At 44.5% G+C, this 14,795-nt stretch overlaps 1 protein-coding gene across 2 annotated transcripts in view; it reads left to right on the top strand.

Annotated features, from left to right (window-relative positions):
- The window catches only part of minar1 (membrane integral NOTCH2 associated receptor 1), a 50,549-nt gene extending 38,800 nt beyond the window's left edge, over positions 1-11,749 (top strand). The window contains exons 2-3 of one of the 2 annotated variants that reach the window (XM_038813837.1): positions 3,980-4,207; positions 10,809-11,749. In XM_038813837.1, the coding sequence (XP_038669765.1) occupies positions 3,980-4,207; positions 10,809-11,006 (426 nt within the window). In that variant the 3' untranslated portion in view covers positions 11,007-11,749. Of the gene's footprint in view, positions 1-3,979; positions 4,235-10,808 lie in introns of both variants that reach the window. The other variant, XM_038813836.1, reaches the window with a different exon arrangement.
- Positions 11,750-14,795: the final 3,046 nt, after the last annotated feature.

Below are 14,795 nucleotides of genomic sequence, written 5' to 3'. Positions count from 1 at the left end.
GAGGAAGTGAGGGACAGCGGAGTAAATGTCCATGGATCCCTGTAGGTAGCAGGAACGGGTGATAAGGTGTTAAACAAGGCAAATGGTGCCTTTTCATTTATTAGCCGAGGCAAAGAAAATACTAGTAGGGATGTTGTGCTGGAACTGTATAAAACATTCATCAAGCTTGTACTGTGTACAGTTCTGCTCACCTCATTACAGAAAGAATATAATTGCATTAGAGAAACCATAGAGGAGAATGTTGCCAGGACTGGAACATTCCAGCTCTGAGGAAAGATTAGATGGGCTGGGGAAGTTCTCCTCGAAACAGAGGGGGCTGAGGGGAGAATTGATTGAGGCGTACAGAACTGTGAGGGGTCCGGATAGGGTGGATGGGAAGAGCATGTTTACTTTAGCAGAGAGGTCAGTGACTAGGGAGCGTGGATTTAAAATGATTGGTAGATTAGAAGAGAGGTGAGGGGGAGAGGAGAGGAAATAAGAAAAACATTTTTTACCCGGAGGGTTGTAGGGGTCTGGAACCCGCTGTCTGAATGGACAGTGGAAGCAGAAATCCTGAACTCATTTAAAAGCTGTCTGGATTTGCACCTCAAGTACCAAACCCTGCAGACCAAATACTAGAAAATGGGATTAGGCAGGGGGCTCTTCAGCACAGACATGATGGGCCGAGTGGCCTCTTTCTGTGCCATAAACTTTCCATGATTCTTACAGTCATTGAATACTTGGAGAAAAAGTAAAGTGGAGGGGTGGCTATTAAAAGACCAAGGCTAGCTCCTTCGACCCTGACTATTGTCACCCTTGGAAAAGATGAATACATCATCCCATTCAGCACTGGATCTTACTGTGCAGATGACAAGCATTTCAAACGCTTGCATTAGATACCTGAATAGATCAGCTGACAGATCCTGCTGTGACCATTAAGAAGCAGCGGTGACCATTCAGCCCCTTGGCACTGTTCTGACATTCAGTTAAATTATGTCTGATTCGTATCTTAACTCTGCAAAACCTGCCTTGGTTCCATAGCCCTTAATGCTCGTACCTAATAGAAATCTATCAATTTCCATTCTGAAGTTTTCAATTAATCTGCAGCTCAACAGATATTAGGGAGAAGAGTTCCGGGTTTCTTTTGCCCTTTGTGTGAAGAAGTCCTTCCCGGAATCATTGTCAAATAATCCACAGCAGGGCAGGATCCTGAGGGTACCGACAATTTTGTGTGCCTGTGTGCGCCAAGCATTGGGGTAAGCACTGATTCACAATGGCACAGATATGGTGCAAGGCTCCTCTACACCCAGCCACAGATCTGCAGAATGTTTGTAAGGTCGTTTAATGACACGATAAAGCATTGGCATTCAGATAACATCCATCCTTTAATTGCAGGCACTGTGTTCAGCAGTTCAGGATTATTATGAGCTGGCATTTAAACCACTGGGTTTCCAACTCATAATTGGAATCTTCCCAGCCCCGCAGAAATGATTTTCGAGCTGGCAGGATCGAGCGAGTGGGTTAAGGGGGGAAGGGGATGGGGAACGGGTTTTGAGAGACCAGGCGGGAAGCTTAAAGAGGGAATATGAACCCTATGGGTGGGGGACAGGTACCTTCAAAGGATACAGGGGAACTCCAAAGTTGGAACCCCTCTTCATGCCTGACACCAGCCATGCTGCAAAAGTTGCCGGGCTATCCACCTAGATTGGGTTGTGGTGGGTAATATAATGAGGGTAGCAGGATAAGGCACTTAAGTAGTCGCTAATTGGCAGGTGGGCCACCTGACACCTACACCTGACTTGCCCCCTGTAAAAATGGTGTCAAGGTGGGGCAAGGCCACACACTGCATTTCCCAGAAATCGCCCCCAGCAACTGTCAAACTCGCCAGTGGGGATTGTAAAATGCTGCCCAATGAGTGTGCTTTATGTGTTTGTGTGGGTGTGAGTGCGTGTAAGTGTGTGCGTGTCAGTGAGAGTGGGAGTGTGAGAGAGTGTGAAAGTCTGCATGTGAGTGAGTGTAAGACCTTGGGCTGGATTTCTCCGCAATGTCCGCCGCAAGAACGCCACAGGCGAGCCGCGTACAATGGAGAACTCCACTGACCTCGTGCGGAATTCTCTGGTTGCCGGTCTGACGCGGCCGGGTGAGAGTGAGTAACTCACCTCGCTGACTTCCCAAAGCCTATCCATCATCTACAAGGCACAAGTCAGGAGTATGATGGAATACTCTCCACTTGCCTGGATGAGTGCAGCTCTAGCAACATTCAGAAGCATCACACCATCCAGGAAAAAGCAGCTCACGTGACAGGCACCCCATCCACAAACATTCACTCCCTCCACCGTGTGTACCATGTACGATAGTCCTCAATACCGGGGACCCACAAGGCTGCGTACTTAGCCCCCTACTAGACTCCTTGTAAACACACGACTGTGTGGCAAAATTTGGTTCCAACTCCATCTACACGTTTGCTGACAACATGACCATAGTGGGTCGGATCACGAATAACGACGCGTCAGAATACAGGCGGGAGGTAGAGAACCTAGTGGAGTAGTGCAACGGCAACAATCTCTCCCTCAATGCCAGCAAAACTGAAGAGCTGGTCATTGACTTCAGGAAGCAAAGTACTATAAACACCCCTGTCTGTATCAATGGAGTTGAGGTGGAGATGGTTAAGAGCTTCAAATTCCTAGGAGTTCACATCACCAAAAATCTATCCTGGTCCACCCACATCGACGCTACCACCAAGAATGCATAACAGCACCAATACTTCCTCAGGAAACTAAGGAAATTAGGCATGCATCACAACCTGGTATGGCAACTGCTCGGCCCAAGACCGCAAGAAACTTGAGAGAGTCGTGAGCACAGCCCAGCCCATCACATGAACCTGCCTCCCATCCATTGAGTCTATCTACACCTCCTGCTGCCTGGGGAAAGCGGCCAGAATAACCAACAACCCCTTCCACCCGGCGTACTCACTCTTCCAACTTCTTATATCAGGCAGGAGATACAGAAGTCTGAGAACATGCACAAACAGATTAAAAAACAGTTTCTTCCCCACTGTTACCAGACTCCCAAATGACCCACCTATGGGCTAATCTGATTAATACTACACTCTTGTATGCTTCACCCGATGCCGGTAGCTATGTATTTACATTGTGGACCTTGCGTTGCCCTTTTATGTATTTTCTTTTATTTTCTCTTCTTTTCATGTGCTAAATGATCTGTTTGAGCTGCTCGCAGAAAAATACTTTTCACTGTACCTCTGTACACGTGACAGTAAACAAATCCAATCCAATCCAATTCCACAACACCCCCTCACTCTATCACTCACTGGCAGCCTGGAATTTGACGATGACACCACAAGAGTCCACGGAGAGAACAAAAGGTGTGAAAGGCCAAACAGCAGAGTAGCTAACATCAGAGGGTAAACTGACAGATGCAGATGTAGGGGGAGGGGAAGGGGGAAGCAAAGGGGAGAAAAGTTCAGGAAAGGGGGATAAGGTAGGGGGGTTAAATATATAGAAAGAAAGACAAGAAAGAAAGAAATGGTAAAAGACAGTTAAAATAGCACTCTTTCCCTTGGTTTCTGTGGCTATTAGGACCCTGTTCCCTTTGTTTCTGTGGTTATGACGCATCTTTCATTCTCTCACTCCACAGTATAAATATTTTCTACTTTCTCTGTCTTTTAGCTTTGACACAGGGTCATCGGGACTCGAAATGTTCGCTCTTTTCTCTCCCTACAGATGCTGCCACACCTGCTGAGATTTTCCAGCATTTTCTCTTTGGTTTCAGATTCCAGCATCCGCAGCAGTTTGATTTTTTTCTCCAGTGAAATCTGTTTTGCTTATTGGGATAATAGCCATGTTGCTCAAAGCACTGTGTTGATTTTATTTGGATCACTGTATTGATTAAATGATCCTACTGAATGGCCAATTAGGCTTTCAGTGAGATGCCCATTTCATTTTCTGCTCATCGGGCTTTAACCCTTTTACTTCCTTTCCAGGCAGATCGACGATACATCATTTCACAATCACATGGGTCATCAAAGCCAGGGAAAGATTCTCTACTCATTGAACAAGTCTTCAGCCCTCATCTCTACCCCAATTCCATGAAATCCCACATGAAGAGCAATCCACTGTACACCGACCTCCGACTGACTGACGTTTTGGAGCAAAAGAGACCCCAGCCATCATGGACCATAGAGGAATACAATAGGAATACAAATGAGAAGGTAAAGTTAGCAGCTTTGGATATTCAGGTGAGGCCTGGTTTCAGTATCTTCAACTCTTCTGCAGCACATGTTGCTGTTGTTTAACCTTTTATATTCAGAGAATCCCTACAGTGCAGAAGGAGGCTATTCAACCTATCACGTCTGTACCGACCCTCCAAAAGAATACCCTGCATTCGAGGCTATGGGCCAAGGGCTGGCAAATGGTATTAGGATTCGCACATCAGGTGCCTTTCATACGACAGTGCAGACTCGATGGGCCAAAGGGCCTTTTCTGCAGTGTATTTTTCTGTGATTCTGTGATAGGCCCACTCCCCCACCCTTTCCATTAACCCCGCCCAATCCTCGCAACTAAGGGGCAATTTAGCATGGCCAATCCACCTAACCTACACATCTTTGGACTGTGGGAAGGGTAAAACTATGGGAAGTTTAATGGTTAATGAGAAGCTAAGAGCAGGTTGGCAGGTGGGGAGATGGGTTCCATTACATGGAGAATTATAAAAAAAAGTTAGAGGAAGAAGAACTCAGGAGATGTTATTAATGGAGGTGTTAGGATTCAAAAATAAGGTATAAAAACTAGCATAAGGGCACTTTACCTGAATGCCTCTAGCATTCGAAACAAGGTGAATGAGTTGACGGCACAAAGCATCGCGAATGAATATGATTTAGTGGCCATTGCAGAGATTGCAGGATGGCCACGACTAGGAGTTAAAGATACAGGGGTATCAAACTGTTCAAAGGACAGATAGGAAGGTAAGGGAGGTGGTGTAGCTCTGATATTTAAGGATGACATCAGGACAGCAATGAGAGATGATATAGGTTCTATGGGGAAAAAGGTTGAATCCATTTGGGTGGAAATGAGAAAAAGTAAGGAGAAAAGGTCACTGATAGGCCGATAGGCCACCAAATAATAACATCACGGCCGGGCGGGCAATAACAATGAAATAACTGATGCATGGATAAATGGTACGGCAATTATCATGAGGGATTTTAATTTACATGTCCATAGGTCAAACCAGATCGATCAAGGCAACCTTGAGGAGGAGTTCATAGAATGTATCTGCGATAGTTTCCTCGAACAGTATGTAGTGGAACCTATGAGAGAGCAAGTTATTCTAGATCTGGTCCTGTATAATGAGAAAGGAATAATTAATGATCTCGTATTTAGGGATCCTCTCGGAGGGAGCAATCACAGTCTGGTTGAATTTAAAATACAGATGGAGGGTGAGAATGTGAAATCCAATACCAGTGACTTTAGCTTAAACAAAGGAGACTATAATGGGATGAGGGAGGAGTTGGCTAAGGTAGACTGGGAGCAAAGACTTTATGGTGGGACAATTGAGGAACAGTGGAGGACTTTCAAAGCGATTTTTTACAGTGCTCCGCAAAAGTATATACCAGTGAAAAGGAAGGACTGTAAGAAAAGGGATAATCAGCTATTCTAAGGAAATAAAGAAGGGTATTAAATTGAAGAAAATGCATACAAAGTGGCAAAGATTAGTGGGAAACTAGAGGATTAGGAAATCTTTAGATCTCAACAGAAGGCCATGAAAAAAGTTATAAGGAAAATTAATATAGATTATGAGAGTAAACTAGCTCAGAATATAAAAATAAATAGCAAAAGTTTCTACAAATATATAAAAAGAAAAACAGTGGCTCAGGTAAACATTAGTCCTTTAGAGGGTGAGACGGGTTTTGATATTGGGAACTGAAGAAAAGGCTGAGGCATTGAACAGGTATTTTGTGTCGCTCGGCACAGTGGAAGACACAAATAACATGCCAATAATTGATGGCAAGGAGGCTAAGGCAAGTGAGCACCTAGAAACGATCATTAACACTAAGGAAGTAGTGTTGGGCAAGCTAATGGGGCTAAAGGTAGATAAGTCTCCTGGCCTGATGGAATGCATCCCAGGGTACTAAAAGAGATGGCAGTGGAAATAGCAAATGCGCTCTTGGTAATTTCCCAAAATTCGCTGGACTCTGGGGCAGTTCCAGAAGATTGGAAAATAGCAAATGTGACACCACTGTTTAAAAAAAGGAGGTAGACAAAAGGTGGGTAACTATAGGCTGGTTAGCTTAACTTCTCTAGTGGGGAAATTGCTTGAATCTATCACCAAGGAAGAAATAGCGAGACATCTGGATAGAAATTGTCCCATTGTGGAGATGGAGCATGGGGCATGGGTTCATAAAAGGCAGGTCATGTTTAACTGATTTATTGCAATTCTTTGAGGACATTATGAGTGAAGTGGGCAAACTGTGGATGTGGTGTATCGAGAGACCCAGAAGGCATTTGGAAAGGTGCTACACAAAAGGCTGTTGCTTGATAAGGGTACACGATGTTATGGATAATGTATTAGCATGGATAGAGTATTGGTTAACTGTCATAAAGCATAGATTGGGGATAAATGGGTAATTTTCTGGTTGGTGATCAGTGGCTAGTGGTGTGCCTCAGGGATCAGTCAATTGAATTGTTGGGGCCACAATTTTTCACAATTTATATAGATAATTTGGAGTTGGGGACCAAGTGTAATGTGTCAAAGTTTGCTGATGACACTAAGATGAGTGGTAGAGCAAAGTGGGCAGAGGACATTGAAAGTCTGCAGAGGGATATAACTAATTTAAGTGAGTGGACGAGGGTCTGGCAGAAGAAGTACAATATTGGTAAAGGTGAGGTTATCCATTTTGGTAGGAATAACAGCAAAATGGACTATTATTTAAATGGTAAAAATGGTGCATTGGGACCGGGTGTCCTTGTGCATGAATCGTTGGTTTGCAGGTGCAGCAGGTAATTAAGAGGGCAGATGGAATTTTGTCCTTCATTGCTGGAGGGATGGAGTTTAATAACAGGGAGGTTACATTGCAACTGGCTAGGGTGATGGTGAGGCCACGCCTAGAGTACTGTGCACAGTTTTGGTCTCCTTACTTGAGAAAGGATGTACTGGCATTGAAGGGGTGCAGAGGAGATTCACTAGGTTGATTCCGGAATTGAGAGGATTGGCTTATGAGGAGAGACTGAGTAGACTGGGACTATACTCATTGGGATTTAGAAGAATGAGGGGAGAATCTTGTATTCTGAAGGGAATAGAGGAGATCGAAGCAGGGAAGGTGGTGGATTAAACTAGAACTAGGGGGCATAGCCTCAAAATAAGGAAGAGCAGATTTAGGACTGAGTTGAGGAGGAACTTCTTCACCCAACGGGTTGTGAATCTGTGGTATCTTGGCACTGCCAGCCTTGCACCTTGGCATTGCCACCAAGGCACCCTGGCAGTGCCACCACTATCAACAATCTAGGGGTTACCATTGAACAGAAACTCAGTTGAATGAGGCAACATGCTGTGGCTACAAGAGCAGGTCAGAGGCTGGGAATCCTGCAGTGATAACACATCTCCAAACTCCACAAGCCTGTCCAGCTTCTACAAGGCACAGGTCAGGAGGGTGATGGAATACTCTCCATTTGCCTGGATGAGTACAGCTCCAACAACACTCAAGGAGCCAGACACCATCTGGGATAAAGCAGCCCACCTGATTGGCATCCAATAAACATTCACTGCCTCCACCCTGTGTGCCATCTACAAGATGCACTGGAGCAACTCACCAATGCTCTTTAGGCACACTTTAAAAACCCACGACCACTATCATCTAGAAGGACAAGGGCAGCAGACACATAAGAACACCACTACCTGGAAGTTTCCTTCCAAGTCTCTCACCATCCTGACTTGGAAATATATCGCTGTTCCTTCACTGTCGCTGGGTCAAAATCCTGGAACTGTCTCCCTTACAGCACTGTGGGTGTCCCTGCACCACATGGACTGCAATGGTTCAAGAAGTGACTCACCATCACCTTCTCAGAGGCTATTAGGGATGGGCAATAAATGCTGGCCTAGCCAGCGACGTCCACATCGCTTGATTGAATAAAGAAATCTCCTGGCACACCCTTAAATTTGTATTCTCTATCTCTTTATCCCTTCCTACCACATTCTGGTTATTTTTACACAAATTGCTACCCTGCTATGTTAATCACTCAGGGAGAGATGGATTATGTCAAGTTCTCCGCCTCTTTCTCATCGAGGACATTCCAATATAAAGACGCAGACCATTGCTGGTGAAAGAGGAGTAAGATCAGGGGCACATTAAAATAATGATCTCAGACCCCCATGCTCAGGGGCCCAGCTCAGTACAAAGTCACAAAAGTCTGAAGGGTTGGAACAATTTACATTTTCAAGACTGAGATTGATTTCAATGTCTCAGAGCGTTAAAGAATATGGAATCAAGGTGGATCAATGAAGTTGAGGTACAGATCATCTATGATCGAACTGAATGATGGAATAGGCTCAAGGGGTTGAATGGCCCATCTGGATTCCTATGTTTCCTCGTAAAACTCACCATAACACAAAAATATACAAGTGTCGATTTAAGTTCAGTATTTTGTAACACGATTCATTCACTTTTGCTATATGTTTGTAATTGAACGGATAGAGAGGTCAGGTGAGGGGCAGGGAAAGAATTGCGCTGCAGATTTGGAGGATTCTTAGCACCCAGAGCCACAAGAGTTCTTAATCTGGTTCTGAGTACAATTTACAGCACGTGTGATTGACAGAATCCATCTATAATTTAACTATAAACAGCCTATCTCAGCGATTGGCCAGCTACCATAGAACCCCTGCAGTGCAGAAGAAGGCCATTCAGTCAATCGAGTCTGCACCAACCCATCCAAGGTGCACACTACCCTCAGCCTATCCCCATAACCATAACCCAACCTAACATTTTTGAGAAATAAGGGGCAGTTTGGCATGGCCAATCCACCTAACCCGCACATCTTTGGACTGTGGGAGGAAATCAGAGCACCCGGAGGAAACCAACGCAGACATGGGGAGAATGTGCAAGCTCCACACAGTCACCCAAGGCCAGAATCAAACCCGGGTCCCTGGTGCCGTGAGGCAGCAGTGCTAATCATTGTGCCACAGTGCAGCCCCTTTCTGGATGTCATTGTTTTCTTTTGCTTCTTTTTTCCCTTGACCAGGCAATGGAGCTGGTTCCTGATTGGGAATTGTTGCCAGAGCTACACAAGTAACCATTCTTCACCTGTAAGCATTGAGAGGGAATGTTGGCAAATCCCTTCTACTCCCACAGCCCTGACCACTGAGTGGTTTCTAACCTCCCAATGCTGATCTCCACTTTCCAGTCAAGGTTAACCCATTCTCCAGAGGCACTCAAAAAGTCATTTCCAAATCTTAAGCAATATTTGATAAAATAACCAGCCCCCTGGCACACCCTCAAATCCAACTATAATCATTCCCATTTCATTTTCTCCAGAGAGAGAAGGGCTCGGAAATTTTGTGGTGTCTACCCCAGTCAGACTCAGTCTCATTTTTGGCCCTCTGTTTTCCTCATTGTGAGCACTCTATCTTGTACATCCCCACTCAATATGTACAACTTGACATCAGCCCCTTGACAAGTCCACTGAGAACGTCTGCCATCCATTTGCCACACTGACATCTCTCTGAAGAACAACAAAATACAAATCTTTGACAAAACTTTTAGGTCAGAATCAAAGAATCTTGCAGTGCGGAAGGTGGATTTGTTCTGCTTTGAAAGAACTGTTGGTGTCACTTTCCAGCTATCCCACCATAACTCTGCAGATTAACCCTCTTTGTGTACGTGTCAGATTTTGAATGTTTCTCTGGAATCTGCTTCTATCCTTTCAACTATTGCATTCTGGATTCTAATGGCCCTCGTCTCTCCTTGTTCCCACCTTATATTCCTTTGCCTTTAATTTTAATCTCTGACCTCTGGTTGCTGACTCACATTCCAGAGGAAGAACTTAATTGCTATTGATCCAGAAGGATTTGTTTTTGTTAAGCAGGTGACGAATGACCATTAGACCATAAAATGCAGCATCAAAAGTAGGCCATTCGGCCCATTGAGTCTGTTTTGCCATTCAATGAGATGGTGACTGAAGAGATAATCCTCAACTCCCCTTTCCCGCCTTATCCCGTAACTCTTGATACCCTTACTGATTAAAAATCAGTCTATCTCAGCCTTGAACATACTTAACAACCCAGCCTCGACAGCCCTCTGCGATAAAGAATTCCACAGATTCACCACCCTCTGCGTAAGCACCGGCAGCACTTTCCCATCAGGAACCAATTCCTTTATCAAGGTCACGTAGCACAGTGGTTAGCACTGTTGCTTCACAGCGGCAGGGTGCCAGGTTCGATTCCCGGCTTGGACCATTGACTGTGCGGAGTCTGCACGTTCTCCCTGTGTCTGAGTGGTGCTCCGGTTTCTTCCCACAAGTCCCGAAAGATGTGCTTGTTAGGTGAATTGGACATTCTGAATTCTCCCTCTGTGTACCCGAACAGGCGGCGGAATATGGCGACTAGGGACTTTTCACAGTAACTTAATTGCAGTGTTAATGTAAGCCTACTTGTGACAATAAAGATTATTAAAAAAGATTATTTAAAAAAAATAATGGCAAAAGGAAATGAAACAATTGACAATAGGCTGTCGAGAAGGGACTGAGTAGCAGTCCTGAGGGTCTGCACTGCCTGTTATGTGTCTTCTGGTGCAGCTGATATGAAGATGATTTTCTGTTTCATTCCAGAACCAAGAATCGTTAAACCCAAATAACTTAGAATACTGGATGGAAGATATTTACACTCCGGGATATGACTCCTTACTGAAACGAAAAGAGGCTGAATTCAGGAGGGTAAAGATCTGTAAGATGGCTGCCTTAATTGTAGCAGCAGTCTGCACCGTGGTTTTGGTTATTGTCGTCCCAATTTGCACTATGAAATCTTAATCCTTTTATAATTCTTGTATCAAAGAGTCTGAATAAATATCCAAAGTCTCAGATCAATATGTGCATTTGGGGCTGAAATTTATCACTGTCTTAACCTTATATGTGTTGTTTAAGTGGGTTTACAGGATCAGACACCAGGCTGTCTCGTCTTCACTGATGCACGGCGAGTTTAAATATTTGCATAATCTTCCTCTGTGCACTGTTTCAAAGCAGTCTTTGGAAACAAGCATCCCATGACTCGATCAAACCATATACAATAAAGCTGTGCCCTAATGAAATGTTAGTGCTGTCTTATAATTAATCTCCAAGAGAACAGTTGAACAATAACTGCACAGGAGCAGCATTTGAACATCAGTTATGTTTTTATATAAAATTTAATTGGGAATGAGCTGAAGACACTTTTAATTGTTTTGGGAGCATTAGGCATTAGATCAGCCTCCTCTGCTGCCGTTTATTTATCTGTCTCACTTCCTCTGAACAAAAGGTTGCTGTGGGTACCCTCATCTGTCCTAGTCTTTTTGTGGGGTTTGTGTAACATTCCTTGTTCCAATCCTCCTCAGTCTCTTCCCCCAACATTTTTCCCCGCTCATTGATGACTGTGTCTTTAATAAGGGCGCGGGAATCCAAACTCAGTAAAAATAAGAACAAAGTTTTATTTGCTCCTACTATCCCCATGCTCCTACTCTCCTCATGCACCTACTCTCCCCATGCTCCTGCTCTCCCCATGCTCCTACTCTCCTACTTGGGGCAGCACAGTGGTTAGCACTGCTGTCTCGCAGCGCCAGGGACCCAAGTTCAATTACGACCTCGGGTGACTGTGTGGAGTTTGCACTTTCTCCCCGTGTCTGCGTGGGTTTCCTCCCACAGTCCAAAGATGTGCAAGTTAGGGTGATTGGCCATGATAAATTGCCTCTTAATGTTCAAAAAAGATGTGTAGCTTAGGTTAAGGGGTTCTTGGGCAGGGAAGTGAGCTTGGGTGGAATACTCTTTCAGTGGGTTGGTGCAGACCCAATGGGCAGAATGGCCTCCTTCTGCACTGTAAGGATTCTATGATTCTATGACCACATTGGGCTCCTGCATCCTAGCACAATTGGGGGGATTAGCTGGGTTAGGCCAAACATGGGTACAGCCACTGAGACTTACCTCACAGGGGAAAAGAAATAGTTTAAAATCTGGCATGAAAATAGTGATTAACGTTTAACTGTCCTGTCAGCAGTGAAAGTTGTTTTGCACAGTAGCACAGAACAGGCCGTAACGCTTCAGCTGTCCGTAATACGGCACTGATATTCAGATACACTGATATCAATGGCATGTATTCACTCAAGGAATGAATCAAGTTTTATTACCTTGCACTTCATTTCTTATTATTTTGGCGCCACAGATTACAGAAGTGTGAGTTGGTAGCGGAGCTTGAAAAATGAAACATGAAAATCGCTTATTATCACGAGTAGGCTTCAATGAAGTTACTGTGAAAAGCCCCTGGTCGCCACATTCCGGCGCCTGTTCGGGGAGGCTGGTACGGGAGGGTAACAGGAGAAGGAAGAGCTTCTGGTGCTCAGGTGTAATGCTTTTTAAACAACCAATTACATTTGAAAGAAACAGCACAAATGACAAAGAATGAATAGACTGAGTTAGAGTCAAATTAGCTAAGGAGAAAGAAATAAAGAGGGGGAATGAAGTTTGAAGAGAGAGAAAAGAGACAGTTAAGTAAGGTTTAAGATTTTAAAAAGCGACTAGCACTGTACAAGCACTCGGAATGATATACTATCCTGAAGATTGAGAGTTCATGTCAGGAACATTAATCACATAATTAACACAGCCCTTCCGTAGTGAATACTCCAGAATGGCGGCAGTAAGTTTAATTCACATTCACAGTGTAAATCCCCGCAATTTGGTGAGATAAAGAGTCAGGTTCCCAGTCAGGTTGGGTTTGCAAATCTGGCAGAGGAGTGTGACACAAATCACCCTGCAATTTGTGGTGAAATGGAACATCATCACTTCTGTGGCTCAGATTGGTTCTAATGGCAGGAGGTGGCAGAGAATCATAGAACACTTGCCGCACAAGAAAGAGGCATTTGGTCCATCATGTCTGCACTGGCAGAAAAACAGACCACCCAGCATAGTCCACTCCAGTGTTTAGTCTGTAGCTACGGCACTTTGGTCAGGCTACGGCACTTCGGGTACAAATCCAGACACCTTTTAAGTGAGTTGAGAACTTTGCCTCTACTACCCTTTCAGGCACTGAGTTCCAGATCCCAACAACCCTCTAGTGCAAAGTTATTTCGTCATCACCCCTCTAATCCTTCTACCAATCTGTTCAAATCTTTCAAAATCCTTTCCATAATGAGCTGAGCAGAACTGCACACAGTACTCAAGTTGTAACCTAACTAATATTTTATCTGGTTGAAGCATGATCTCCCTGGCCTTGTATTTTCTACTTTGGTTGATAAAGGAAAGGATTCCCTCTGCCTTCATAACCCACATTATCGACCTGTCCTGCTACCTTCAGAGGTCAATGGGCATTCATTTCAAGGTCTCTCACTTCCTCTACACCGTTCAGTGTTCTCCCATTTATTGTGTAATCCCTTTCCTTGTTTGACCTCCCAAAATGCATCACCTCACACTTCTCTGGATTGATTTGATTGGTTACTTTTCTGTCCATGTAAGCAGTCCATTAATATCTTCCTGTTGCCCACAGCTATTCTCCTCGCTATCAGCCATGCAGCCAGTTTTTTGTTGTCTGCAAAATGTTTGATCATTTACGTCCAAAATTGCCTATATTTTCCCAATAATTTCTGACCCATTAAGTCATCCATTTTGCGATACTATCCAAGTCAAATTGTCATCTCAAAATATCAGCTGAGGAAAATGAGGAACATTTTGAAGGGCGTCTAGAACAGAACAAACTCCATTTTTCCACTGTATAGATCAATGGCCTGAAGGCTCAATCGCCTCCATCTCACCAGGTGTTCACGTCCATGCTCCATCTTGGTAAAATTAGTGATTCCAGCTGGAGATTTAACCCATGATTCATTGAAGCTTTCTGCAAAGATCCTGGAAAGGTAACCCATTGCCTTTCTGGACAGGGCAAGCTCTGTGTAGTGTTGCTACAGATGGCAGAGAATCATAGAACACTTGCCACACAAGAAAGAGGCATTTTGTACGGTTACTTTACAAACTGCTCTGTATTGGATCAGAACATTATGGAGAGAGCAGTCAAACCTCTGAAATCTACTGTGAGTGTGGTGCCCAAGAACAGAGGAATATAGCAATGGACAACGGGCAGTATCCTTTGGCTGTTCAGGCCAGCGGGACATTCCGGTCCTGCCAATGGCGCATCCCCGCCACGGGTTTCCCGGTGGCGTGAGGTAGATTCAATGGGAAATCCCTCGACAGCGGCGGAACCAGAGGATTCCGTCACTGGCCAACGGCAGGTTGCTTCCAGCTGCTGAAAAACATGCCACGGGGAGGCCAGGGAATCTTGCCCAATATAAGAATTGTTAGACAAAAAAAAAGAACATTTAGTTCCCCTTCCATCATCCTGGCAGTGTCACGCTACAATGGTAATGGAGTTGTTGACTAATCCTGGCAAGTAACCTCTATTAACAATCCATAACTGACGCAGAGGACAGGGTTGACTCTTAACCACCCTCTGAAATGGTCGAGCAACTCATTCCGTTCAAGGGAAATTAGAGATGGGCAACGAATGCTGACCACATGAAATGAAATGAAATGAAAATCGCTTATTGTCACGAGTAGGCTTCAATGAAGTTACTGTGAAAAGCCCCT

The sequence above is a fragment of the Scyliorhinus canicula genome, chromosome 12, assembly GCF_902713615.1.
Source record: "Scyliorhinus canicula chromosome 12, sScyCan1.1, whole genome shotgun sequence".
Lineage (NCBI taxonomy): Eukaryota > Metazoa > Chordata > Chondrichthyes > Carcharhiniformes > Scyliorhinidae > Scyliorhinus > Scyliorhinus canicula.
Note: the sequence above shows the minus strand (reverse complement) of the source record. Positions and strands in the feature narration are given on the sequence as shown.